The 27,554-nt window shown below is 41.1% G+C and overlaps 1 protein-coding gene across 1 annotated transcript; it reads left to right on the forward strand.

The window, feature by feature from the left end:
• The first annotated feature begins 1,664 nt into the window (after nucleotides 1–1,664).
• On the forward strand, nucleotides 1,665–27,554 carry LOC106583642 (thioredoxin reductase 1, cytoplasmic). Its single transcript, XM_014168053.2, has 16 exons — nucleotides 1,665–2,018; nucleotides 2,476–2,536; nucleotides 5,848–5,957; nucleotides 6,998–7,105; nucleotides 7,526–7,598; nucleotides 7,813–7,935; nucleotides 12,684–12,826; nucleotides 13,085–13,200; nucleotides 19,362–19,587; nucleotides 20,106–20,198; nucleotides 20,766–20,842; nucleotides 22,250–22,406; nucleotides 22,751–22,858; nucleotides 24,739–24,834; nucleotides 25,262–25,396; nucleotides 26,178–27,554. Exons 1-16 carry the CDS (start codon nucleotides 1,902–1,904, stop codon nucleotides 26,238–26,240), a joined length of 1,806 nt encoding a protein of 601 aa, XP_014023528.2. The 5' UTR covers nucleotides 1,665–1,901; the 3' UTR covers nucleotides 26,241–27,554.

A 27,554-nucleotide genomic window follows, 5' to 3' on the forward strand; every position in this document is an offset into this window, starting at 1 on the left:
CTCCATTGAAGTTGACATTTAAAAAGGTTAAGGTTAGTTAAGGGTTAAGGTTAGGGTTTAGGGTAGGGACGTCCCAATGATACTGCATTGCATTAACAATTTTGGTCTAGTGTTAGGGTTTAACCAACTATTTGTTTGCATAACCAATATAATACAACTATTTAAACCTATATAATAAAATTAGTTGTGGTGCATAGTTTATGAATACTGATGCTAAACATAAGAGGTTTATATTGTATTAGCATAGATTGAGCAACATATAGTGGACATGACTAACTGGAGGGTTGCTGGCTAGTAGGAGTGTAGGCTGAGTAGACTCGTGACACACACACACAATGCCTGGTTGTGGGGCCGCTCAAGGACAGGTGTACGGGAGGGGCTGGTAGAATGGAAGATGGCTGTAGCACAAAAGCACAAACTGTCCTAACTGTAGCATAAAAACAGGCACTGTCCTTGGGTGTCTGACTCTCGGGTATACACATGAAGATAAGCTAGAAGACAACTATGCTTGGCAACAAAGATGCGTCTAGAGGCTGGGACCAGCCTGCACGCCAACGATAGGATGAGTAAGTTTAAACCACGCTCATCCTCCCTCTGACAGGCCAGCAGTGAGCAGGAACTATCTCTGGCAGAGTATTTAATGAAACGCAAAGGATGTGTCACTCAGTTCTCTGTCTGCCCTGCGAGGTGTTACAGTGAGCCCGTATTTCCGAACATTGCATTTATCACTATTTACTTAGCTTAATAAACAGCTGTGAAACGGTACTAGCGACCAGAGTTTCTCTTTGTTCTGACACCAGATACGAATTTACGCGACCCGACACTAGTAAAGCCAGAAAGGTTTCCAATAAAAGGGAAAGCAGCAAAGTCCAAATTGGCTATATCATAAAACTGTATCAAATCTAAAATAATATTTTTGGTCTTCATTTTAGGTTAGGGTTAGGCATAAGGTTAGCAGTGTGGTTAGGTCATACATTATTATATTGATTGAGGCTTCACTTCTCTGGTAAGGTTTAAAATCAGATTTTAAGAAGATACATTGTAGAAGTAGGCGGTTTTGTCTAGAAGGGATACAGTTTTGTCAAAATTGACTTTACGTAGCGGGTTAGGAGAATTAGGTTAGGGTTAGCTAAATTGCCCTCCAAAAACCTATCTTTGACGATAAAAACTGCATTACATCTAGACATGACCAAAATACCGGGGTTTAGGACCCTCAGAAAGCCACCGAATGTAATGTTTTAGCTGTCTAAAGATATTGCCTGATGGTCCTCCTAATATTACATCCATTATCGATATCAATTTCACTGCTTCGTCAGTTTCATGTTATAATGTGGTTGGATCACATATAAATACATTTCTTCAGAATAAGGTTTGAAGCAAGTGTTAGTATTTATTTAGGAAAGTAAACAGACATCCCACTGATCTTTACGCATGCAGAAGCACACAGGGTTTTCACTAGTTACCACAGCCACAAAGTCAAAATTGCCTATATCTTAAAAATTCATGACAACCATTCTTTGTTTATTTTTTTTTGTCTTCATTTAAGGTTAGCAGTGTTGGTAAGTTTAGGTTTAAACTCGGGTTTTATTTTAAGAAAAATATTAGCAGAAATAGGCGTGGTTTAGACATTCGTGGCTGCAGGCAGACCCTAAAATTTACGCAAGACTTTTCACTGTGTTGATGTACTACTGGGCGGGCGCTGAAATGACATGAGGACAAAAGTTGTCCCGTTGGAATTGTAGTCCATATTATACTTCAAGTGGTCCAGGAAGCTAGTTAGTTTCTCTTTATCTGAGATTCGCAAGGACAACCAGTTGTTGGAGGGAATTTCGCTCCTCTTTTCCATTGTTAGACACAAATTGAAGCTGCCAAGAGGCAAGTCAGACCGAAATAGTCCGAAAATGCCTCCCATCGACAATGACACCGGGAGGAATGAACTAAAATCTCGGATACAGGAGCTTATTGATTCTAATCAAGTGTTGGTATTCAGTAAAAGCTACTGTCCATTTTGTGTGAAGGTAAGTCCAACATATGCGTTTACCTTTTGTCTTAACTGGCTGGCTAGCTAGCTTTTGTCTTACTTATTTCTCCCGCGAGTAAGTTAGCCGCATTCTCCCGCAAGTAACATTAGTTGGCTGCAAGTAGAGTTCTTCACGGGTCCACCCAATCGGGTCTAGACCCGGACCTGTTAGGATACTAGTCGGGTCTAGGGTATAGCTATGTAGTTATCTTGGGCTAACGTTAGAAAACTTAACATAACTAACTTTTAGTTGTCTTTTGCTACTAACAAGTGTTTTAGCTTGCCGTTATAAAAATGTATTGACTGAGGCACCACTCATCTCCCCGTTGTGGGTATCTAAAGCTAGCTGGATGACTACCACGCTGGCTAGCGAGGTACATCGCTAGTAATAACCAATAGATAACCGAGTCGACAGAACGACGGGGTTCAAGCAGCATATCTGTTTTTCTTTCCAGGTAAAGGATCTGTTCAAGGAGCTGAACGTGAACTGCAATGTGGTGGAGTTGGATTTAATTGGTAAGGAGTTGTTCCCAGTATGTGTCAAGATTTTGTCTTGAAATACCGGTGTACTCCGCACTGTATATTCTCAATTTATGCCAGTCACACCACATGTAGTTATCATTGATTGGTATGATCACAATTGTACCAACTAGGTCTGTTGGGGTGACTGTATTATCGGCAGTCACGTCACGGTAACTAGGCTTCTCCAAAACTGCGCGCTGATTAGTAGCCTACCAAACTTGCCTGGTTCTCAGCACTTTATTGCCCCTCTAATCACTCGGACATCAATGCAAATTAAATCGAAAATCAAACACTTAATGAGAGCCCTGGCATTGAGTTTGAGTGGAATAGGACCTGTTGCGCAGGGAGAGCCAGCTCCACATAGCTGGTTGATGCATGGAATGAAAGTGTTCCTATAAGACCATGTTGCTCAACATTTCTATAGGCTATGCAGTTGCATGAAGAAATAGTTTTGATGGCTAGATGTACTATTGTAAAGTGGTTGTTCCACTGGATATCATAAGGTGAATGCACCAATTTGTAAGTCGCTCTGGATAAGAGGTTCTGCTAAATGATGTAAATGTAATGGCTCTATCTAAAAGTGGAAGAGCCCATCAGCTTTCTATAGGCTAGGCCTATTATTTGTCACAACTTTCCTAATATTAAGCACATTGCTTCGCTTTACAACCAGAGTAGTCTACCTGGCAGGCATGAAAATGAAACACAGGAGAAGTGTACACTATTCACTATTCAAGTGCATAAGGGTTGTCCACCCCACACACCCTGTTATGACAGGTGCATGATAATGACCTAATCAAAACTAAATTCACCCATTTTATTTAGTATATGTGAAGAAAATTAGTAACTGCATAATAGTCAGCTGGGTGAGAATATTATCACTTGTGAATGATGCCCAGTGTTTTTTACTTTTCAAATCATTGTTGCATGCATCTTGTAGCCTAGCCCATAGGCATATATTTTTTGATAAGGTTTGCATCACAACTAAAGTGGCCAAATAACTTGAAGTGTAGCCTATAGGCATGGGACCCCTGGAACAGTGTTGGAGAGCCCATAACCTACAGAACCTAGGGAATGTGTTCTCATAAGCCCACGGAGTCGCGTGTGAAACTGAGTTTTGACTGGCCGCTATTTATAACAGGATCGCAGCTTTCTCGTACTGCTATATTAAGCACATAAATCCAGTGTCGCCTACCTGGCATATTACAAACGTAACCGAACACAACCTCCATTCACTATTCCAGTGCAGGTTAAGGATGATGTGTATGTAGATATTTTTGTTGTTGGCCATTTGAAATAAAAAATATTCCACATCATTATTAATAAGACCAGATTACATTGAGAATAGCCTGATGGGTGAGAATATTATCGAGTGCTTGTCAAATTGTGAATGAGAGACTGATGAAGTATGTGCAGCCTGCACAAGAAACAGAGCAGAGCACATACCTTTTCATGAGACTATATGAGGATTTGAAAAAAAAAAGTAATCTTTCTACACTTGCAACGTTGGATTTTAATAACAGTGATGTTATATACTCACACACGTTTTGGGATGTCATTGAATTGCCTTCAATTGAAGTTCCAAAGGTCTTGAGTACTCTAAGGATCAACGAACATACAAACATTTGCAGTACATGTTTTGAATGGCGTAACATAAAAATACACTACATGACTAAAAGTATGTGGACACCTGCTTGTCAAACATCTCATTACAAAATCATGTGCATTAATATGGAGTTGGTCCCACCTTTGTTGCTATAACAGCGTCCACTCTTCTGGGAAGGCTTTCCACTAGATGTTACTTGGAACATTGCTGCGGGGACTTGCTTCCATTCAGCCACGAGCATTAGTGAGGTTGGGCGATTTGGCCTAGCTCGCAGTCGGTGTCACAATTCATCCCAAAGGTGTTTGATGGGGTTGAGTTCGGTTCTGTGCAGGCCAGTCAAGTTCTTCCACACCGATCTCGACAAACCATTTCTGTATGGACCTCGCTTTGTGCATGGGGGCATTGAAATGCTGAAACAGGAAAGGGCCTTCCCCAAACTGTTGCCATAAAGTTGGAAGCACAGAATTGTCTAGAATGTCATTATATGCTGTAGAGTTAAGATTTCCCTTCAATGGAACTAAGGGGCCTTGCCCAAACCATGAAAAACCACGCCAGACCACTATTCCTCCTACACCAAACATTACAATTGGCACTATGCATTTGTCCATCAGACTGCCAGATGTTGAAGCGTGATTCATCACTCGAATGCGTTTCCACTAATCTAATGGCGGCGAGCTTTACACTACTCCAACCGACGCTTGGCATTGCGAATGGTGATCTTAGGCTTGTGTGTGGCTGCTCGGCCATGGAACCCCATTTTATGAAGCTCCCGACGAACAGTTATTGTGCAGATGTTGCTTCCAGAGGCAGTTTGGAACTCGGTAGTGAGTGTTGCCACTTTAATAACTCTACCTACATGTACATATTACCTTGACACTGGTGCCTCCTACACATTGACTCTGTACCGATATCCCCTGTATATAGCCCCGCTATTGTTATTTACTGCTGTGCTTTAATTATTTGTTATTCTTATCTGTTACTTTTTGGGGGATTTTCATAAAACTGCGTTGTTGGTTAAGGGCTTCTAAGTCAGCATTTCACTATAAGGTCTACAACTATTGTAATCGGCACATAAAACATGATTTTATACACCTGTCAGCAATGGGTGTGGCTGAAATGGACAAATCCACTCATTTGGGTGATGTAGTACATGTATAGGACCTATTATTGTACTTAGCTTGTTTACTCAAGCTCACCTTTTAGCTTTTCCTTATGGCTTTGTCTGCTATTTCTTAAATGTCGACAGTTGATCGAAAGGTAAAAAAAGGCTAATGGGTGCCTTTTTTGCAAATATACACTGTTTTTACGTAGTGAAGATGTTATGTTTTACCACTGTCAACATTAGCTACGGGCCACCACAAAACGTGCTGAGTCGCTCTCTCGTTCTCCCCCCTGCCATTTGATCTCTCACCAGTCACAGCTGTTCTGGTATAAATACACACTGTGTATTACATAACTATTGCTCTGGCAAATACATAGAAAATATTTTTCAGTACTGAATTATGCAGTTTATTTAAACACGCTCTGTTTGTTTGCAGAACCAAAGTACATTTACATTATAGACTGCACAGGCTGTCAGCACTTAAGTCATGTATATGACTAGTGTACATGTCAGCGATATGACAGGAAGAGTAGGATGAATGATTAATTTCATGTAAGTGTAGCTGCTATTCTGCTAACATCTCTTAATGCTTGTGTCTAGAGGATGGATCAAACTATCAAGAACTGCTGCTTGAGATGACCGGGCAGAAAACTGTCCCCAATGTCTTCATCAACAAGACACACGTCGGTGGTTGTGACAAAACAATGAAGGTATGGATCGATGTAGCAGCTTTCATGAACCACAGATCATTCTCATTTCACTCGTGGTTTTGCTAGTGCCACTGACTTTAGAGTTTTGAGTTCATCCTGTCTTGATATTCAAGCATACATAAAACTTGGCAAAAATCTCAGGTTTTGGCAACAAAAGATATCTTTGTTATTCATAGGTTCCCCTTGTATTTTAGAGTGTGGTAGATTATGCCCACCACAGGCTTTAATTGTGTTGCAATATTACGAAAGAGTCTTTGTCTGTTTGCCAGAAACAAGGGTTGAGTGAATCTATTTGGGTCAAGTGTGGTTAAGCCGATTTACATCTAAATGCACTACATTTGTCTTTTTACATCAAAATGGCTACTTAGGAACACCCAAACCTAGTCTTCTCTTCCCTCTACACTGAGCTGCGATTTAGCTAATGAAACAATTGTTTTGCCTGGTCATGCTTTGCATAAGCTGGCACTTTGTCAGCATGACACAATGGTGTATATTTCACTTGAAGCCACCAACATTCTCCTGATACATTATAATCCTGACAATATCACCACGTGTTCTGTCTCCTGCCCTTTTCTAACAAATGCTGGTTTATTTCTGTCATGTGGCACGGAGAATATCCCTCCGGCATGAATGGTGTCAGAATCGCTGTTGAATGTAGAATACCTTTTTTACATTTTAGTCATTTAGCAGACACTCTTAACCCTAATTGCTCCTATAAGTTGCTCTGAATAAGTGCCTTGCTCAAGGGCACATCGACCATTTTTTTTTTCTTCACCTAGTCTGCTCAATGATTCTAACCAGCGACCTTTTGGTTACTGGCCCAACGTTCTTAACCGCTAGGCTACCTTTCGCCACTTGTAGCCATGCACACTTTTCAATAAGACCCATTTTGGGACCATAAATTAGCATGCTGGTATCCTTACTGTATTACACTTGTCTATTTCCCACCAGAAGCAGAAAAATGTTTGTGCCCTTTTTAAGACTGCTGGGTTAATATTGTTTTCACCATTGTGTCTGACCACCTGTCGTCCTCTTCTCAGGCCCACAAAGATGGTGTCCTGCAGCAGCTGCTGTGCGGAGAGAATAAGGTATACGACTACGACCTCATTGTCATCGGGGGCGGCTCAGGAGGCCTAGCATGCTCAAAGGTGAGAGCCTCCCAGATAACGCTTTCAAAACCAACCTTACCTCCAGACCTGCACCTTTCTAGTGTAGTATTGAGGCCCATGAAGGAAGGCTGTAAGTCCAGTCCATCATTGGCTCTGTCTGAGAACGTTACTACCTGTACAAGCCATGTGTCCTCTGTCCTTGTTTCTTCAATTCCTCTCAAAGCGCATTGGAGGAGAGGGCCTAAGGTCCTTCCTCTAAAGAGCTTGGAGATGAAGTTAGGACGGAGGAAGCAAGAACATGATTGCTAGTAATGTTTTCAGACAGCCACGGGGAGGATTTCAGATGGCTCATTATCGTAGCAATAAAACTAAGCATATAAGCTGAGCTAGTTGACAAGTGGTTGTCTTAATCAAGTTGTCTAAATGGCCGTCTGCCCTTTTGTGCTTCTCCTGGCATAGGAGGCAGCGTTGCTTGGCAAGAAGGTGATGGTGTTGGACTATGTGGTGCCCACGCCGAAAGGGAACACATGGGGTGAGTAGAGCTTCACGTGTCACACTCTTCAGTTGACATTGAAGAGTTCAGTCGCGTGCATCAAACATACCCCCTGCTGCAGGCCCACCGAAGCCCAAATCAAAATGGCTTGCAGAATTCTGCTGTTATCAGTAACAACATGTCTGCATGTGTCAATGTGGATGAAAATTAAATCTCCAAATGTGTGATTTTGTGTTTCTTTGGTTCGGGACAGGCCTGGGCGGCACATGCGTGAACGTGGGCTGCATCCCCAAGAAGCTGATGCACCAGACAGCCCTGCTAGGGACTTCCATACAGGACGCTCGCAAGTTTGGCTGGGAGTTGCCGGAGGAGACAGGTAACAATTGGGTTGGCGTCTGGCTCAAAGGTCAGCAGTTTAGGTTCCAATGTCCATTTTAGTCACTTGGAATGCATGCCCAACACTAGAGACGGGCATGAGTACTCGAACGGACGTCAAAACTCAATCTCTAACCAGTGATAACAAAAACATTTAAGTACTGTAAAACTATTTGGTGGAGTGTGCTTTGTGGCTTGAAGACAACAGCTGTGTTCCAATAGTCATACTAACTGTACTATTTGTGACAAATTGAGTACATAGCATGCTTATTGGTCATAGTATAGTCAGTATGCCTAGAGTTCCCGGATATCGTACTACAGTCACCAAAATACCAAGTATTACAAGCAGTCGACACCATTTCCGTGCGTCACAACGTTTTCAGATTTGAAGAAAATGGCGGAAAATATGCAGCCGAAGTCCAACGAGAGTGGATACATATCCACTGCTTCAACTAATTATTACAAATGTTAAAATGTTGAGCAATGTAATTACCTTTCAAATAAGTTACCTTAGGTTGGCTGACAAGTTTTTAGCTACGCTATTCTTACAAACCATATAGCATATCATTACAGCAGTATGTACCGGTATGTTATCTAGCTACCTAACATTAGTTGGCTACTAATACATCAAACTAGGGCTGGGCGATATGGCCAAAATATTATATCACAGTATTAAAAAATAAAATAAAATGTGGATGGTATTTGACTATTTTTATTTTTTGAATAATAAAAGTTGTACATTTGCTTTTTGAGTAGTGAGTGATCCTAGGGTGGCAAAACACACATTCTAAGTGATTTCAATGAGTCTTTCTCCATTCTGATTTGTTTTATACTGTTCAATTCAACTTCAACCAAAACAAATTTCAGCACTTTTATCATTTCTGCATTTCCTGCACTCAATTGTAGTGGTGGAAAAAGTACCCAATTGTCATACTTGAGTTAAAGTAATGATACGTTAATAGAAAATGATTCAAGTAAAAGTGAAAGTACCCAGTTAAATACTACTTGAGCAAAAGTCTAAAAGTATTTGGTTTTAAATATACTTAAGTGTCAAAAGTAAATGTACTTGAGTATCAAAAGTGAAAGTATAAATCATTTCAAATTCCTTATGTTAAGCAAACCAGATGGCACCATTCTTTTTCTTTTTTAATTTACGGATAGCAAGGGGCACACTCCAACACGTCATTTACAAACAAAGCATTTGTGTTTAGTGAGTCCTCCAGATCAGAGGCAGTATATGTCAAGAGAACATACCTGGTCAAGTGCTTGAATTGGACCATTTTCCTGTCCTGCGACGCATTCAAAAATGAAATGTAACGAGTACTTTTAGGTGTCAGGGAAAATGTATGGAGTACAAGGTCCAGTATTTTCTTTAGGAATGTAGTAAAGTAAAAGTTGTCAAAAAATAAAGTACAGATACCTACTTAAGTAGTACTTGAAAGTAGTTTTACTTAAGTACTTTACACCACTGCTCAATTGAGAATTTCCACACTGCCACGTAGGGCTGCACGATATGGGCAAATAATCTAGGACTTATTTTTAACCAAATGTTCAATTGTGATTTGACTTGACAAATTTGTGAAAAACTGTTGGAATCATGGAAATAGAATGACTGTTCTATGGTTAGAATATAATAGTGGGCACTTTGAATACAGTGTTTGATATGACAACAAATTAAAATGCCAGGGAGGAGTTATTGTAACAGGCTAGGAACTAAAATGTTGATAAGTGTTTCCTAGGAGACCCTATAAGCTTTGGCTACATTGCATGTTCTCTCTTAGCTACTTCATGTAGCTAACATATTCTTGCTTTGCATGTTCCTATTTGATTTAGAAGATACTGTTGCACAAACAACATGCTGATTTAGGCCTACACCATCACTGGTATTATTAAGCTGTATAAGCTAACTACGTTTGCTTTTACACATTTATTAGCTAGCTAGCTATTAGCATTAGAGGCTAACAATTAGCGTCTCACAAGATGTAGGGCAACTTCCTAAGAAAAGACAAACTAGCTGTTTGCTGTTGTAAGAAACACAAACTAATAGTGTCATTATAGAACACTAGTCGATTAATATTAAGAAGCAAAGTGAAAACAGCACTGTTGTTGTCAACATTGTTGCATGTGCTGCATTGACCATGCAGACTGAACGCAAGTGTCGTGGTTGAGGAACATCAAATACGCTCCTTGAGTGACAGGGGGCTTGGCTAGATTGTGGAAAGTGGTGCGGAGAGAGGGATGACTCAAGTAGCGAAGTAAACTATAAAAATGTACATTCCACATGGCGTATCACATTTAACAAACCAAACATTCAAATACCGGTATAGAAGGTAAAGTAAAAACCCAAACCGGTCCCTGCACCAATACCGCAATACCTTATTTTATGATATACCGCCCAGCCCTACATAGAACTTGCCAGAATATTAACTATACGCTATCTAACTACCCAATGTTTATTGACTTGACTATTCCCGTCATTCATAGTTTAGTGGTATAGTCGTGCGTTCTCAATGGACATTCGGGTGCATTCGTAAATTTGCTCTGGCTATCTACTTCGATTTCAGAGCACTCTCGTCCGAGTGTGCCAGAGCACAGAATAACTGATGATTTTACGAACGAACACTCAACACCAGTTGAATATGGCCGGTGTCAGTTTGCAAAAAAGCGTAATTAAATTGTTGCCAGCAGCACAGTTGGTCACCAACGCTCTAGATAACTTAAACAGCCTAACCAGCTCTGCTAGGGCGAGTAAAATTGTCTCATTTGTGTCTTGCAGTAGCTAGCCAGTTAGCTTAGGTGCTTGACTGCGGTTGTGAGGTGCGTCCAGTGACACTGCCTGGCAGAGTGAAACGCTCTGAATTTACAATCTAAAAACGCTCTTAATTTACGAACGCCCAGAGTGCACTCTGGCACTCCAGATTGGATTTTAATAACACACCCAAAGTCGTAAAATGTCTAGCTAGTAATTTGCTATGCTAACAAGCTAGCAAGAGATTGCATAGGAACAGCATCAACTTCTGGTAGACATGCGAAGCGCTAGTACGCTCAACTGAATGGATACCGTTCGTTTACAGTATACTAAAATGAACTAATTGTGTGTGTGTGTGTAGTATGGGTAATCAAACACAGCTAAAGTTAATTTGCTTTGACTCTAGTGTTCCATTTGTACATGTGCATTTGCAGACACAACAAAAAAGAAACCAAGGCAAGCATCACAGTTCCCTTCACTTCTCACTCCCTCGACACGCATGCGGAGTTTGCACACAAGCTCCCATTAGGCCTACAGAAATAAATGCCTATTAAATATGGTGGGCATAAAAAAATGCCTTTAACTGGTGGGATACACAAGCTACATTCCTTGCCAAATAACAACAGTTTCCAACAACGAGCTGCAGTTTGGAATAATTCTATCCCATTTATTTTCCGCTTGGGCTACTTTGCAAACTGCTAGTGCCATTTTCAGAATTGGTTAGCCTGGTCTATAACCCCCTAAACATAGACAGGTTCCGCACTGAAAATGTGCAAAAACATCATTTTGATAAGTGTATTTTCCTCAATCGTTAAGCCTAGGCCTACTCACCAAACAAACATGTTGTGGCTGTAATTCAGCACCATGCAGTGTTCCATGTGGAAATATTCAACAATTTTTGAAAATTCCAAAGAACAGGCAGAATAAACTAAATTGTACGCCTGTAGGCATATAGCGAAAGGAAGACCAGATTTTGTTTTGTAACCATGAAAGAAATTGCATTTCAACGCTCCAAACTAAGCCCCGTTTCATATGATCAGCCTTTGAGAATAACTATTCCAGACACGCATCACTTCGCACTGGCAACTTTTTAATTTGGAAAAATATTTGGTTGTATTTTATTCTGCTATATTTCATGTGTTTTGCTATTAACATTAGAGGCTGCTGAGGGGAGGATGTAATGAAATGGCATCAAACGCATGAAAACCATTTGATGTATTTGAATCCATTCCGCTCCAGGCATTACCACAAGCCTGTCCTCTAAGGTGCAACCTCCTGTGTTGCTATGTAATAGGTTTGTCTTGACAGTGATAAGGGCTCGGAAAATAAGTGTGTCTTATCTGCTAAATTAACAAAACAAGGCTATGCCATTGCACAGCCACAGTCTTCAAGCAAATGCCACTGCTGAGGTTACTGCCTTTTTGAAGATTGTGTTCCATAATATAACCAGTTGATATTAGGGTTTCAATAAATTAATCTTAAATGGCTCTTGCCTTTTTGACTCAATATACAGTATGAGGAAATTAAGGTTTGTAATCGCTAATGGTTATGATAAATTAGGCATTGTTATGTACTGTTGGCGTAGATAAATGGCCAAATGTTTTTTTTCTTCCAGCCAGGTCTTGCCTTTGTTCTAAAGTAGATCTTTATCCCCCCCCCCCCCCCTTCCGAGTACTCTGGAAAACATTTTTATAATGTGAGTACTCGAACAGTCAAATGTCAAATGCCCATCCCTACCCAACACATGGCCTCAACCAAAGTAGTAAGGATATTGGAACAGAGCAATGGCCAGTGCTAGGAATGAAACATGTGAAGGCATATGTCACTTTTTGATTTGAAAACATTCTTGTTTAAGCCCTCTTCATGAGCCTGAGGTAACTTAACGTCACAAATGTCAATGTTACATTTCCAGTGGAGTACTTTTTCAGTAATGGTAGTAAACAACTAAAGACTTGTTTTTGTGGTCATTGTTGACTTTGAAATGCTCATCTGGTTCTTAGTGAAGCACAACTGGGAGACGATGAAGACGGCGGTGAACAACTACATTGGCTCGTTGAACTGGGGCTACCGGGTGGCGCTGCGCGACAAGAACGTCAACTACGTCAACTCCTACGCTGAGTTCATTGAGTCGCACAAAATCAAGGTGTGTAGGCGCTTCGTGAGTTTACAAGCAGATCTTTGACAACAGTTATTAATGAATTGACTGCCTTTCATTTTCATACGAAATTGACTCTTCCAATTTAACCCATTTTAGAAGGCAGTCAATTCAGTATGAAAATGGATGTGAACTTTTTAGATGCAAAGCACATGATGTATTCTGAAACTGGATATTAACTTGTGTACGAGAGAAATAAATTAGTGAAGTATGTTTGACACTGTACTTACCCACTCCACCTACCAGGCGACCAACAAGCGAGGGAAGGAGACCTTCCATACGGCCGCAAAGTTTATCCTGGCGACAGGCGAGAGGCCGCGTTACCTGGGCATCCCCGGAGACAAAGAATACTGCATCACCAGGTGAGACCCTTCCCTCCCAGCACACCGCAGGCATTATTTAACCCACAATCCATTTAGACTGCTGTCCAGCGAGGGGAAAGCCCTCATCACCACAATAGAGACAAATGCACTGCAGGGTTGTATTCAGTAGTGCACACTGTGGCGAAACCGTTTGCAAAGGAAATGGGAAAATCAAGTATTTGTAATTGGACAAGATCAGGTGATGCCTCCCTGTTTGGATGTGTCCTTCCGTTTGGAGTCTAGTGAATATGACCCAGCTCTAGCAAGACTGTACAGATTAAAGCATTTGTCTGTAATGCTGACGTGTCTGTGTGTGTATTATGCATGCATACATATACAGTTGAAGTCGGAAGTTTACATACACCTTAGCAAAATATATTTAAACTCAGTATTTCACAGTTCCTCACATTTAATCCTTGTTAGAATTCCGTGTCTTAGGTCAGTTAGGATCACCACTTTATTTTAAGAATGTGAAATGTCAGAATAATAGTAGAGATTAATTATTTCAGCTTTTATTTCTTTCATGACATTCCCACTGGGTCAGAAGTTTTACATACACTCAATTAGTATTTGGTAGCATTGTCTTTAAATTGTTGAACTTGGGTCAAACGTTTCAGGTAGCCTTCCACAAGCTTCCCACAATAAGTTGGGTGAATTTTGGCCCATTCCTGAGTCAGGTTTGTAGGGCTCCTTGCTCGCACACGCTTTTTCAATTCTGCCCACACATTTTCTATAGGCTTGAGGTCAGGGCTTTGAAGGCCTCTCCAATACCTTGACTTTGTTGTCCTTAAGCCATTTTGCCACAACTTTGGAAGTATGCTTGGGGTCATTGTCCATTTGGAAGACCCATTTGCGACCAAGCTTTAACTTCCTGACTGATGTCTTGAGATGTTGCTTCAATATATCCACATAATTTTCCTGCCTCATGATGCCATCTATTTTGTGAAGTCCCCCAGTGCATCCTGCAGCAAAGCACCCCCACAACATGGTGCTTCATGGTTGGGATGGTGTTCTTTCGCTTGCAAGCTTCTCCCTTTTTCCTCCAAACATAACGATGGTCATTATGGCCAAACAGTTATATTTTGTTTAATCAGACCAGAGGACATTTCTCCAAAAAGTACAATCTTTGTCACCATGTGCAGTTGCAAATGGTAGTCTGGCCTTTTTATGGCTGTTTTGGAGCAGTGGCTTCTTCCTTGCTGAGTGGCCTTTCAGGTTATTTCAATATAGGACTTGTTTTACTGTGGATATAGATACTTTTGCACCTGTTTCCTCCAGCATCTTCACAAGGTCCTTTGCTGTTGTTCTGGGATTGATTTGCACTTTTCGCACCAAAGTACGTTCATCTCTAGGAGACAGAACGCGTCTCCTTCCTGAGCGGTATAATGGCTTCGTGGTCCCATGGTGTTTATACTTGCGTACTATTGTTTGTACAGATGAATGTGGCACCTTCAGGCATTTCGAAATTGCTCCCAAGGATGAACCAGACTTGTGGAGGTCTATAATGTTTTTTCTGAGGTATTGGCTGATTTCTTTTGATTTTCCCATGATATCAAGCAAAGAGGCACTGAGTTTGAAGGTACGCCTTGAAATACATCCACAGGTACACCTCCAATCGACTCAAATGATATCAATTAGCCTATCAGAAGCTTCTAAAGCCATGACATCATTTTCTGGAATTTTCCAAGCTGTTTAAAGGCACAGTCAACTTAGTGTATGTAAGCTTCTGACCCACTGGAATTGTGATACAGTGAAATAATCTGTCTGTAAACAATTGTTAGAAAAATCATGCACAAAGTAGATGTCCTAACCGACTTGACAAAACTATAGTTTATTAGCAAGAAATTTGAAGTGGTTGAAAAACAATTTTTAATGACTCCAACCTAAGTGTATGTAAACTTCCGACTTCAACTATATATATATATATATTTTATATATATATTTTATATATATTTTATATATATATATTTTATATATATTTTATATATATTTTATATATATATTTTGTATATATATATATATTTTATATATATATATTTTATATATATATATTTTATATATATATATATATATATATTTATATATTTTATATTTATATATTTATATATTTTATATTTATATATTTTATATATATTTTATATTTATATATTTTATATATATTTTATATTTATATATTTTATATATATATATTATATATTTTATATATATATATTTTATATATATATATATATATATATATATATATATATATATATAATATATATAATATATATATATAATATATATATATATATATATATAAAAATATATATATATATATATATATATATATATATATATATATATATATTTATATATATATATATATATATATATATATATATATATATATATATATATATATATATATATATATATATATATATATATATGCGCATACTCACTCACTTTTCTAATTTTCACCACAGGAAGCCTTGTAATTCAGGGTACTCATTTAGTAAGGCTATAATCTCCCACTGGTCTAAACACAGGATTCCCAGAAGATTACCCTCTGCTGCTGTAGACTGGTGTGTTGTCATAGGAACAGACCCTGATAGAACCTGCTTTAAATGGTACAGAGATGGCTATGTCTAATGGTTGTATTGTGACCTATGGCTGTCCCTGGCAAAAAAAATCATCTTGGTTGACCAAGAGTTGTCTGTTCTTTTGACAATCTATTGGTCGACTTTTTTTAAACATGTATTTTTCTGTATATAAACACATCCCATGTGCTTTAATCAAATTAACTATCTGCACTGAGCTTGTCTGATGCTTTAAGCTGTTTTGATGAAATTAAGACAAATGACTAGAGGGAATGGCCTGGCTCAGACTTGCTGTGTTAAAAAGAAAATGAGAGAAAGTGACTGAGTAGCACCTGTTGTCTCCCTCTCCTCCCTGCTGCAGCGACCACCACAGAACGTTAACAGTTTATCGCGCTGTTCGTGTTGCTGAAGCTGCAACAATTTTTTTTATTTTTATTATTAGTCACAAGTTCCAAATACAACAGGTGTAGACCTTACAGTGAAATTCTTACGTACGAGCCCCTAACCAACAATGCAGTAAAAAAAAAATGAATAAGAAGTAAAAGTAACAAGTAATTAAAGAGCAGCAGTGAAATAACAATAGTGAGACTATACATAGGAGGTACCGGTACAGAGTCAATGTGTGGGGTCACCGGTTAGTTTAGGTAATATGTACATGTAGGTAGAGTTATTAAAGTGACTATGCATAGATGATGACAGAGTAGCAGTGGTGTAAAAGAAGGGGGGGGGGGCAATGCAAATAGTCTGGTAGCCAATCGATTAGGTGTTCAGGAGTCTTATGGCTTGGGGGTAGAAGCTGTTTAGAAACATCTTGGACCTAGACTTGGTGCTCCGGGTACCGCTTGCCGTGCGGTAGCAGAGAGAACAGTCTATGACTAGGGAGGCTGGAGTCTTTGACAATTTTTAGGGCCTTCCTCTGACACCGCCAGGTATAGAGGTCCTGGATGGCAGGAAGCTTGGCCCCAGTGATGTACTGGGCCGTTCACACTATCCTCTGTAGTACCTTGCAGTTGGATGCTCTCAATGGTGCCGCTGTAGAACCTTTTGAGGACCTGAGGACCCATGCCATATCTTTTCAGTCTCCTGAGAGGAAATGGGTTTTGTCGTGCCCTCTTCACGACTGTCTTGGTGTGCTTGGGCCATGTTAGTTTGTTGGTGATGTGGACACCAAGGAACTTGACGTTCTCAACCTGCACCACTGCAGCCCCGTCGATGAGAATGGGGGTGTGCTCGGTCCTCTTTTTCCTGTAGTCCACAATCATCTCCCTATAGGCTCTTGTCGTTGTCGGTGATCAGGCCTACCACTCTTGTGTCATCTGTAAACTTAATGATGGTGTTGGAGTCGTGCCTGGCCGTGCAGTCATGCATGAACAGGGAGTACAGGAGGGGACTGAGCACGCACCCCTGAGGGGCCCCTGTGTTGAGGATCAGAGTGGCAGATGTGTTACCTACCCTTACCACCTGGGGGCGGCCCGTCAGGAAGTCCAGGATCCAGTTGCAGAGGGATGTGTTTTGTCCCAGGGTCCTTAGCTTATTGATGAGCTTTGAGGGCACTATGGTTTTGAACGCTGAGCTGTAGTCGATGAATAGCATTCTCACATAGGTGTTCCTTTTGTCTAGGTGTGGAGTGCAGTAGAGAGTGCATCACCTGTGGATCTGTTGGGGCGGTATGCAAATTGGAGTGGGTCTAGGGTTTCTGGGATAATGGTGAAGCACTTCATGGCTACAGACGTGAGTGCTACGGGTTGGTAATCATTTAGGCAGGTACCTTAGTGTTCTTGGGCACAGGCACTATGGTCGTCTGCTTCAAACATGTTTGTATTAGACTCAGACAGGGAGAGGTTGAAAATGTCAGTGAAGACACTTGCCAGTTGGGCAGCGCATGTTCGCAGTATACGTCCTGGTAATCCATATGGCCCTGCGACCTTGTGAATGTTTACCTGTTTAAAGGTCTTACTCACATTGGCTTTGGAGAGCGTGATCACACTTCCGGAACAGTCATTTCTGACTGAAAGTTGTTACCAAAATTTGTTTAGGAAAAACCTTCCCTATTCCCTCAACACTTGCTCTCTTTACGTGACACGTCTGCGTCACATGCACGTCACCAATAGGGCCTGACCTATAGCATGTCAGAATTATATCAAACCCTTAACACTAATGTGTGACAGCAAAATGGAGAGGACGTGACAAACTCGAAACGGGGGAATGTTTACTGGTTGCTCATGAGGTAAATAGGAAGTCAGATGTGTGGAATAAATTTGACTAGTTGTGGAAAATACTTGAGATCAAGAAAAAGGTAAGGAGCAAGCGCTGTGTGCATATTATGTGTGCGAAACGGGTTACTACAATATTTTTTCTGACCGTTTGGAACAATGTAAACAACACTGAATTATAAGTGCTTAGGCCTATTTATTGTTTACACTAATTATTCAATGGTTGCTTTATTTTAAAACTAAATTGCTTGATTGCATTTCAAGTCATGAATCATTCATGCTGTGTGATGACATGAACAAATTAATGATTGATACAGTATTTAGGCTACTGTAAGTATTGAAATATTAGGCCTCAGTAAGTTAGTGTTAAGACTAAATCGGATGCGGTCTTAGGCCTACAGCTCAATGGTGGTTATACAAGGCTGCTGTGTTTTTCCGATGTGGTTGCGTGAGGCTTGGTGCTCACGGAATCAGTAGGCTATTAAACAAACACTCAAACAGAAGCAGGATGTGGATTATTTCTGTAGATGTATATGTATGATTTATAAAGCCAGGCACATTTGAATAGTCAGGCTATTGATTTATAGATTCAATTAAGTTCGTTTCCTCTCTTCTCACTTTTCTTAGACAATTAAAGGCAATGGATGTTTTCTCGTCTCTTAACTCCGCTGTCTCCTCCGCCGCATTGTTCTCAACACCAATATGCTGGTAAAATGTGCTATTATGCACATAGCAACATGGTCTAGGAAATGGCGCCAATTCAACAGCGCACTGGTGTGTTTCAGAACCGTGGACAGCGACCGCTTTCCAACGTGGGCGAAGGCGCATTTGTTATAAAATAATATACTTTTTTTGTGTTGCATAATATAACATATACAATTTCAGTAGCGCGTCTTAGTGATGGACTGTGCCATCCCCATGTCCTCCGCAATGGATTAGTCCATTCAGACAGGTGCCAATCAGGCAGGTGTCTTGTACACCATGATTTAATAAAATGTTTTGCTACTGCTCGACTAAAGAAATCTTGGTCGACCAAACAATCGACCAGTTCACTAAATGGGGTCAGCCCTAATTGTGGCTGAATAACTAAGTTCTCAGATTACATACTTATCTACTGGTCTCATAAAGACCCAGGCTCATTTCAGACTACATAACCAGTCTTTTTGTGTATAGTTTGGGAGATTAACTGTTGACATTTTAAGGATATAACTTTGTTTAGTGAATCAATCTGACATTCCAAGTATTTCACATGCTTATTGCAGAAGGAATGGGTGAATTTTGGCATTGATACATCTAAGAGCTTTATGGTTTTAACGGAGGTGCACTCTGGCTGCTCTTCCTGTGTGTATCCATCCCTTTCACGCAGCGACGACCTGTTCTCTCTGCCCCACTGCCCTGGCAAGACCCTGGTGATCGGGGCGTCCTACGTGGCACTGGAGTGCGGGGGTTTTCTGGCGGGCCTGGGCCTGGATGTGACAGTCATGGTACGCTCCATCCTTCTGAGGGGCTTCGACCAGGACATGGCCAACCGTGCCGGCAAGCACATGGAGGAGCATGGTGTAAAGTTCCTCCGGAAGTACGTCCCCGTCAAGGTGCGTGACTTATCTACTACCAGACCTGGGTTAAAATCCTTTTTGAAATCTTTTGTTTAGCTTTTTGCCTGCCTGAAATGCCAGGTGGGTAGTAGATATGGGTTCCATTGCAACAGGTAAACTCAATGAAGTACAGCTAGTATGTAAAATAATTTCAGATAGTGTTTAAACCTAGATCTGTGTACAAGGACATTGTGTCTTTCCTCAGCTGTTATGGCTTGGAAATGCCTGGTACTAAATTGCTCTGTCATCAGGGAAGTTGTGTAATATTTTGCTCTCTATCTAAAGGGTTGTCATCAGTTTAAGTCTAACTTTGATGGCTGTTAGCCTGTAAGGGCAAACTGAATGAAAAACCACGTGCTCTTTCAGAAAAAGATGCCTTCAGTTCGCCCGGCCCTGGCCATTGTAGCATTAAAGACATTTTGTAACTAGATACAAATACCTTGCATACAATTTATTTTATATTTTTGTGTGTGTGTGTGTGTGTGTGTGTGTGTGTGTGTGTGTGCACACGCCAGGTGGAGGAGCTGGAAGCAGGTACTCCTGGGAGGCTGAAGGTGACAGCCAAGAGCACGGAGGGAGACGAGACCATCGAGGGAGAGTACAACACTGTACGTACCATCACCGTAATGCTCAATATCCGATATAGGTTAGGAGTCCCAAAGTAAATCTAGCACTTATCAAATCAAATGTATTTATATAGCCCTTCGTACATCAGCTGATATCTCAAAGTGCTGTACAGAAACCCAGCCTAAAACCCCAAACAGCAAGCAATGCATGTGAAAGAAGCACGGTGGCTAGGAAAAACTCCCTAGGAAAAACTCCCTAGAAAGGCCAAAAACCTAGGAAGAAACCTAGAGAGGAACCAGGCTATGAGGGGTGGCCAGTCCTCTTCTGGCTGTGCCGGGTGGATATTATAACAGCACATGGTCAAGATGTTAAAATGGTCATAAATGACCAGCATGGTCAAATAAATTACTGAAACTAAGAGTTAAATCTGAAAATATACTACTTAAACATGTTGCATTAGGAATTAACTCTGCAGGGTTGTCCATCTTAGAGCATTTGTTAAAACAAAAATTTGTCAGCAAAATTGAATAATTCCTGCTTTGTTTTAATGATATGCTACAGCTGGAGAAATGTCCTGTTAACCAGGTGACTTCCTTCTCCTCACTCAGGTGTTGATAGCAGTGGGGCGCGACGCCTGTACAGGAAAGATCGGCTTGGATCAAGCCGGGGTCAAAGTCAACCCCAAGTAAGTTTCCTTCCTTTTTATTTCCTCTCCCTTAGTTCATTCATCCACTGATTCGCACTTGCAGCCGTCACCAAGGAGATGTAGACAAGGCGCTGTGTTTTGTGTGTGCCTGTACCTTTAAGACTTCAGTCATGGTGATTCAGCACTATTGCCACCCCTGGGGGGGGGTGTGTGAGAGAGACATGAGAACTGACACTGTTGGGATTTTTGTGCTTCATTAGTTTACTCCAATTAGGGGAGGGTTAGGGGAAATAATAAAGGAAAATATATTGAATGTCTATGTATGGGAATTGGAAATGATGCAGACAATTACATTGTGGCTTCTATCAATATTATAGCTGATCCACCCCCTAAAGTGCTTTGTAATTAGAGAAACTCCCTTGTGCCGGGGTGGCAAATAGCCTAGCGGTTAAGAACGTTGGGTCACTCTGGATAAGAGCGTCTGCTAAATTACTAAAACGTAAAATGCTGTAACATTAGGACACAACGCTATCTTAAAAACCTTGGGCTTCTTCACAATCATGTAAACTGGATTGAGGATGATGTGTTTTTCATGTTCGTAACATGGTGTTTGGTTATGAACGGGTCAGCCTTAAAGTGCTTTAGGCCATAGGGATAAGACAATCGCATGAGCCAGGTTTAGGAGTGACTGCACCTCTGAGTCAGTCATGTGACTGGGACCCTAGCAGCATTTTAACATGGGGCTGACTGACACACGGCTAAAGGGGCACCAGGGTTGCACTACGTGTCGTTTACGGGGTTGCACTAGGTGTCGTTTACGGGGTTGCACTAGGTGTCGTTTACGGGGTTGCACTAGGTGTCGTTTACGGGGTTGCACTAGGTGTCGTGTAGGAGGGATTATTGACAAAGGAATTGTCTAATGAATAACAGAGAAATGACTCGTTTTTAATGTGACTTGAGAAGTTGTTCATTGTGGTATAGAATTCTCTTGTATAGACGCGCACACACACATTCTGTCCAAACACACTCTAGACCTGGTCGGAGTTGTTTTGCATGGTCAGATATCAGATTATGCAAATACAATGGCACACTGGTTTTTCCAGGATCAAAATGGGGTTTAGGTGATGGGTGTGACGTGGGCATAGCCCACTAAAATGCTGTCATTTTTAACGCTAATTTTGCCATGGGGCTGAGAACATTTGCATTTTTAAAGCTAACTTTATTCAGTTCACAACATTTGCCATGGTTTGTCGTGTTCCTATAGTATCTGAATTAATTTCAGATTCTCCCTGACTGTTTCGTTATTTATTTTGGTGATTGTTCTGTTATTAAAAAAAAAAATATATATATATATATCTCTCTACATGGGGATCTAAAATGAGTCAGATGGGAGTCGCCAGTCATGTTCCCCTCGCTAAGCTTCCACGCTTTCTCCGCCTTCCCCAGGAATGGTAAGATCCCGGTGAACGACGAGGAGCAGACCAACGTGCCGCACATCTACGCCATCGGAGACATCCTGGAGGGCAAGTGGGAGCTGACGCCCGTGGCTATCCAGGCTGGCAAGCTGCTGGCACGCCGCCTGTACGCGGGCGCCTCGCTCAAGGTAATTGTCAGACAGCGGGCCTTCAATTTACCCCCTAGGAGTTGCCATTTTCTATTGGTAGACCATAGCAGATTGACAGTGTGACCCTCTGGTAGTACTGTCTCTGTCTCTGCTTTGAGGAGATTAGCTTGTTTCTTTCAAATGAAAATATGGATGTTGGCCCTCGTTGGTGTTATGTGGTGGGGTCTTTGCGCCCCACCTACAATGTATAAACTAGAAGAAACCATGTACAGTTTTTCCCTAGCTTCTATTATACAGTAGGATATTTTGCCTGGTGAACCTCTGTGACACCGCCTGGTACAGACAGTAAATTGTTACTAATTGCGGTTGAATTTTGTGTGCAGTGTGACTACGTGAATGTTCCCACCACGGTGTTCACCCCTCTGGAGTATGGCGCCTGTGGGCTGTCTGAGGAGAAAGCTATGGAGCTGTACGGCCAAGACAACCTGGAGGTAGCTACTGACGCAACACACGCTCCACTTCCAGCCTAGTGGTAGCCGGGCCTAAAATGAACACCCTGCCAAATACGTGTAGATTTTGGGATTGGCGGGTAAGAATGTCTAATTCACCATCCATGTTGGTGGGTGGTCACACTTTGAGCTCTACAGTGGTAGTATTTCATAAAAATAGTCAAAAGTCAAGTATGGCCACATGTGAGTTGTGATTTTATAGCAAAATAAATGCTGCAGTAGATGTTGTCGAAGTATTTCTGCCATTTTGTTTCATATTTGGTAATGCACAAAGAAATAAGATTCCTAACATTATAGCTATACCTTCTCGTGCAGCAACACTGCCTGTCTGGGGGGCTGTGCGCGCAAGAAAGATTTGTTTTTAGAAGCAATGCGCATTAAAGTTGGTCTAATTTACTGAAGTATACTGAATTGATACTTTCCTTGTGTTTCTTGGCTATTTATACTGAACAAAAAAATATGAACGCAACATGCAACAATTTCAAAGATCTTACTTGTTAATACCAGGAGATCATTAAGCCTTAAATGTATGTGAAATCCATAGATTAGGGCCTAACTGGGCAGGGATGCAGCCATGGGTGGGCCTTGGAGGGCATAGGCCCACCCACTGGGGAGCCAGGCCCAGCCAATCAGAATGAGTTTAACCCCACAAGGGCTTTATTACAGACAGAGATACTCCTCTGTTTCATTAGCTGTCCGGGTAGCTGGTTACACGTTGTGAGGCCGGTTGGACAACTGCCAAATTCTCCAAAATTATATTGGAGGTGGCTTATGGTAGAGAAATAAATGAACATTCAATTATCTGGCACGCTCTCAACTTGAGACGTGTGGCAAAACTGCACATTTGAGTGTTTAAAAAAAAAAATGTGTCCCCAGCACAAGGGGGACAATTAAATTATCATGCTGTTTAATCAGTTTCTTGATATGCCACACCTGTCAGGTGGATGGGTTATCTTGGGAAAGGAGAAATGCTCAATAACACGGATGTCAACAAATTTGTGCCCAAAGTTTGAGAAATAAGCTTTAGAAAATTTGATGGGATCTTTTATGTCATCTCATGAAACGTGGGACCAACACTTTTACATGTTGCGTTTTTTATATTTTTGTTCAGTATCCATTATGTAAGCTACGTTGTTTTTCAATGTTTGAGTTTGCTTCTACTGCTAGCAAAGAGACATCAATTGGCCTCTGCTATTGAGATTCCTCATAGGCACACATGACTCTAGGCCCCGTTACCTAGGTAAGCTTAAAGGGGCAGCTGCGTTTTTGTCTCTGTGATATTTTGGTTAAAAGACAGGTCACATAAAATTTTATTGAGCAATATACCACATTATCTTACTAGTAATATATTTCTTGTTTTAGAAAGATTACTAAGCATGTCAATCTTTAAAAAATAATGTCAAAAAAATTGTAATTATGGAAGCAAAATTGGCTGGTTAAAAAAATCTGAGTGACTGGTAGATATATATATTTTTATCTACCTGCCACAGTGGCTGGTAGCCAAAGTTAGTTTTAGGAACCTGATTGGTACTTCAGCCACATCGCACACACCCGCAGCCACTGAATAATACATATTGGACCGATATCAACTGACATTTTGGCTCTGCTCGCATATGCACTCTAGCTAGCATACCAGTTGAAATGTGGACACTGGAACAAAGCCATTGACTCACCAGCTAAAACGGCTAGCTATTAGACAGTGGAAAACCAGAGTTCTGGTTCTGTGTTCACTTATGATTTCTATCATTTCTTTCAACTTTTCTAACTGATACTTAACAGAATTTTTTCCCCCCCTTATTAATAAAATACATGTTATTCTTCCATTACGGTATGTGTATTTAATGTCCTTGTTAACTGTGTAGGTGTACCACAGTCTCTTCTGGCCTCTGGAGTTCACCGTCCCCAACAGGGATAACAACAAGTGCTACTCAAAGATCATCTGTAATAAACTGGACAATGTAAGAACACCCTCTTTCCAAACTTACCTGACTACCTGTTTTAATTCATAGATACGGCAATTATTGTCACCTATTTTGCCGTATAGAGTTCAGACTTTCTCACATTGAAAACAGGGTGTCTGGGAGCCAGACAAATGACATTCGCATTGTAAATGAGAACTTGTTCTCAACTGGCCTACCTAGTTAAATAAAGGTGAAAAAATGGAAATGGGAACAGAAGGCTTCCACCCTGACAATGCGAACCTGTTGTCACTTGTTTCTGAAAGCTATTCTAGAATAACTGACACGTATGTGAAATTCAATAGCCCATGTTGAAGACGAACACAAGTTCCTCCATGCAGGGTCTGGCTAACATAACAAAATAGATCAAGTGTATCGGTAATGTACTATCAGACCCTGTAACACCCCTCTCTCTCTCTCCCTGCAGGACCGTGTGATCGGGTTCCATTACTTGGGGCCCAATGCGGGAGAGGTGACGCAGGGCTACGGCGTGGCCATGAAATGTGGCCTGACCAAAGAGCAGCTGGACAACACCATTGGCATACACCCCACCTGCGCTGAGGTAAGACTGATCCCAGACCAGCTGCATTTGATTTGAGTTGCTCCCCCCCTCACTACAATTGGCGTTGCAAGCACTATGCTCTACCGACTGACCCCCCCCCATATATTTTATTTATTTATTTATTTATTAGTGGCAGGTATAATAAGTCCCTCCACGGTGCAAAAAAGTGGTTTCATACTCAGTGAGCCCCCAGGCCCATGTTTCCCAGGGTTAACAACATGCGTTGTATATTCATTATATTACAGTGCATTGTGTTACACCCTCAACTTATTTCACAGATTCCTAGGCCAAAGTCTGTTTAATCTTTTAGTTTATTTTTTTTAAATAACAAAAATATATATTTACATTTTAGTCATTTAGCAGACGCTCTTATCCAAACCGACTTACAGTAGTGAATGCATACATTTCATTTCATGCATTTTTTTTGTACTGGCCCCCGTGGGAATCGAACACGCAACCCTGGCGTTGCACACACCATGAGCCACAGGGAAGAGAGGTGTGTGTGTGTGTGTGAGAATGAATGAATGAGAGATCTGGCCGCGGACCCCTGCAGTACTTTGTCCGGGGACCCCACTTTGAGAACCCCCGTTATAGGTAACTACGTAATGTTCAAGGCTAATGTCATCAGTATTTCGTGGAAAGCGCACCCTCTATCCATCTCTATGGTTTGAGCTTTGCTCGCTTGGCTCTGACCTTTAAAAACAATTATAATTATATTGCGAACGAGTCGTGCCACCTCGCTACGATGCAGAGCTCAACGGTCTTTCTGCTTCTCTTCCAGATCTTCACCACCATGGAGGTGACCAAGAGCTCGGGCGGTGCCATCACCCAGAAGGGCTGCTGAGGTTAAACCATGCTTGTTTAACGGGCTGTCCTGTTCTCCATCTTAGATCTCTCACCTCGTAGCTCTGCGCCAACCTGGCCTCCTCTAACTCTATACCCAAGACCAATCGCTTCTCAGGAAAAACCAATAAGGTGATCAGAAACTGGGGGGGGTCTGAACGGATGAAACCACAGATTTGAGAATAGGGGTGGGGAACTAGTGGGTCAGTATAATACTGTCTGAAAGATTGAGCCAATAAATGCTCTGAGGGGGCCTGTAGCGTGGACATAAAAGGAAACATAATATGAGGTGATTAACGATCTATGGGACAGCCTGCTAGATAGCGGGGTTACTCTGCTGCTTTCACAAGGCACCCTGTGTGTGTCTTCCTCAGAGGTGCACCACCCCTCTCTAGGGATGGGTGAGTGCTGTTTGACGTGCTGGCCCTTAACCCAATCACTGTGGTGGGCTAGAACCGATGTCCCTCTGTCCAAAGACACCAGGGGTGAACCGAACCCTTCGTCCAAACTTAAACACACACATATATATATATATATACACACTTGCGTATAATGACTCATGTAGTATGTTAACAACAGCTGGCACACATCCAGGGTTTGACTGAATGGATACAATAATTCTCTGATCCAGTGTGGTGGAAACGCCTGGTCATTTTTACTCGGTGGAAGTTAACTATTATGTCCTAAGATATGTTTATTCTCTTTTGTCATCACGTCTCTTCTCTGGCAAGCCATCAACATTCCAGGCATTATTTATCATCAGAAGTGTATATTGTCCGATATCTCAGATATTGAAATCAAGTTTAATGTGGGGCAATGGATGTTTAAAAATATATATTTTTAAATATCAGTATTTCTCATGGTGTCGAACTTGCCGTTTCTCAAGTGTTAACCAAAGTGTTACCAAAAAGGTGCATGTAGGAGAAGTCAAAAGAAAGAGCCTCTGAACCATCATTCAAATCTCTGTCCTGCTTCAGAAAACACTGTTAGTAATTCCAATGACTGAATACATAAGACATGAATTGTAGTGATTTATCTTATATATTTGACACACATGCACACACACTTTAAAAGTTTTCAGTGGATAATTAAATAAATGCTTCTTTTGTATCAGTTTGATCTTGCTGTTTTGTTTGCCTCTGCGTTGTGTATGTAAAATGTATCCTATCTGGTAGAGGACAGTATTTAAGAGTTATTTTCTGCCTACAGTTGAGCAGTGACACCGGTCCAAATGTATAAATGACTGCTTCACTGGTATCACCGTTTTTGTAGATTACTTTTATTAAAGTCTTGAAAGACAATGTCAACATGCAAA

The sequence above is a fragment of the Salmo salar genome, chromosome ssa22, assembly GCF_905237065.1.
Source record: "Salmo salar chromosome ssa22, Ssal_v3.1, whole genome shotgun sequence".
In the NCBI taxonomy this organism is placed as follows: domain Eukaryota; kingdom Metazoa; phylum Chordata; class Actinopteri; order Salmoniformes; family Salmonidae; genus Salmo; species Salmo salar.

Bases quoted from the DNA above. Each gene is read 5' to 3' on its own strand.
- LOC106583642 (XM_014168053.2), top strand. From the start codon at position 1,902: ATGCCTCCCATCGACAATGACACCGGGAGGAATGAACTAAAATCTCGG. The intron at 7,106-7,525 runs GTGAGAGCCTCC...CTCCTGGCATAG, and splicing joins GAGGCCTAGCATGCTCAAAG to GAGGCAGCGTTGCTTGGCAA. The intron at 7,599-7,812 runs GTGAGTAGAGCT...GGTTCGGGACAG, and splicing joins GCCGAAAGGGAACACATGGG to GCCTGGGCGGCACATGCGTG.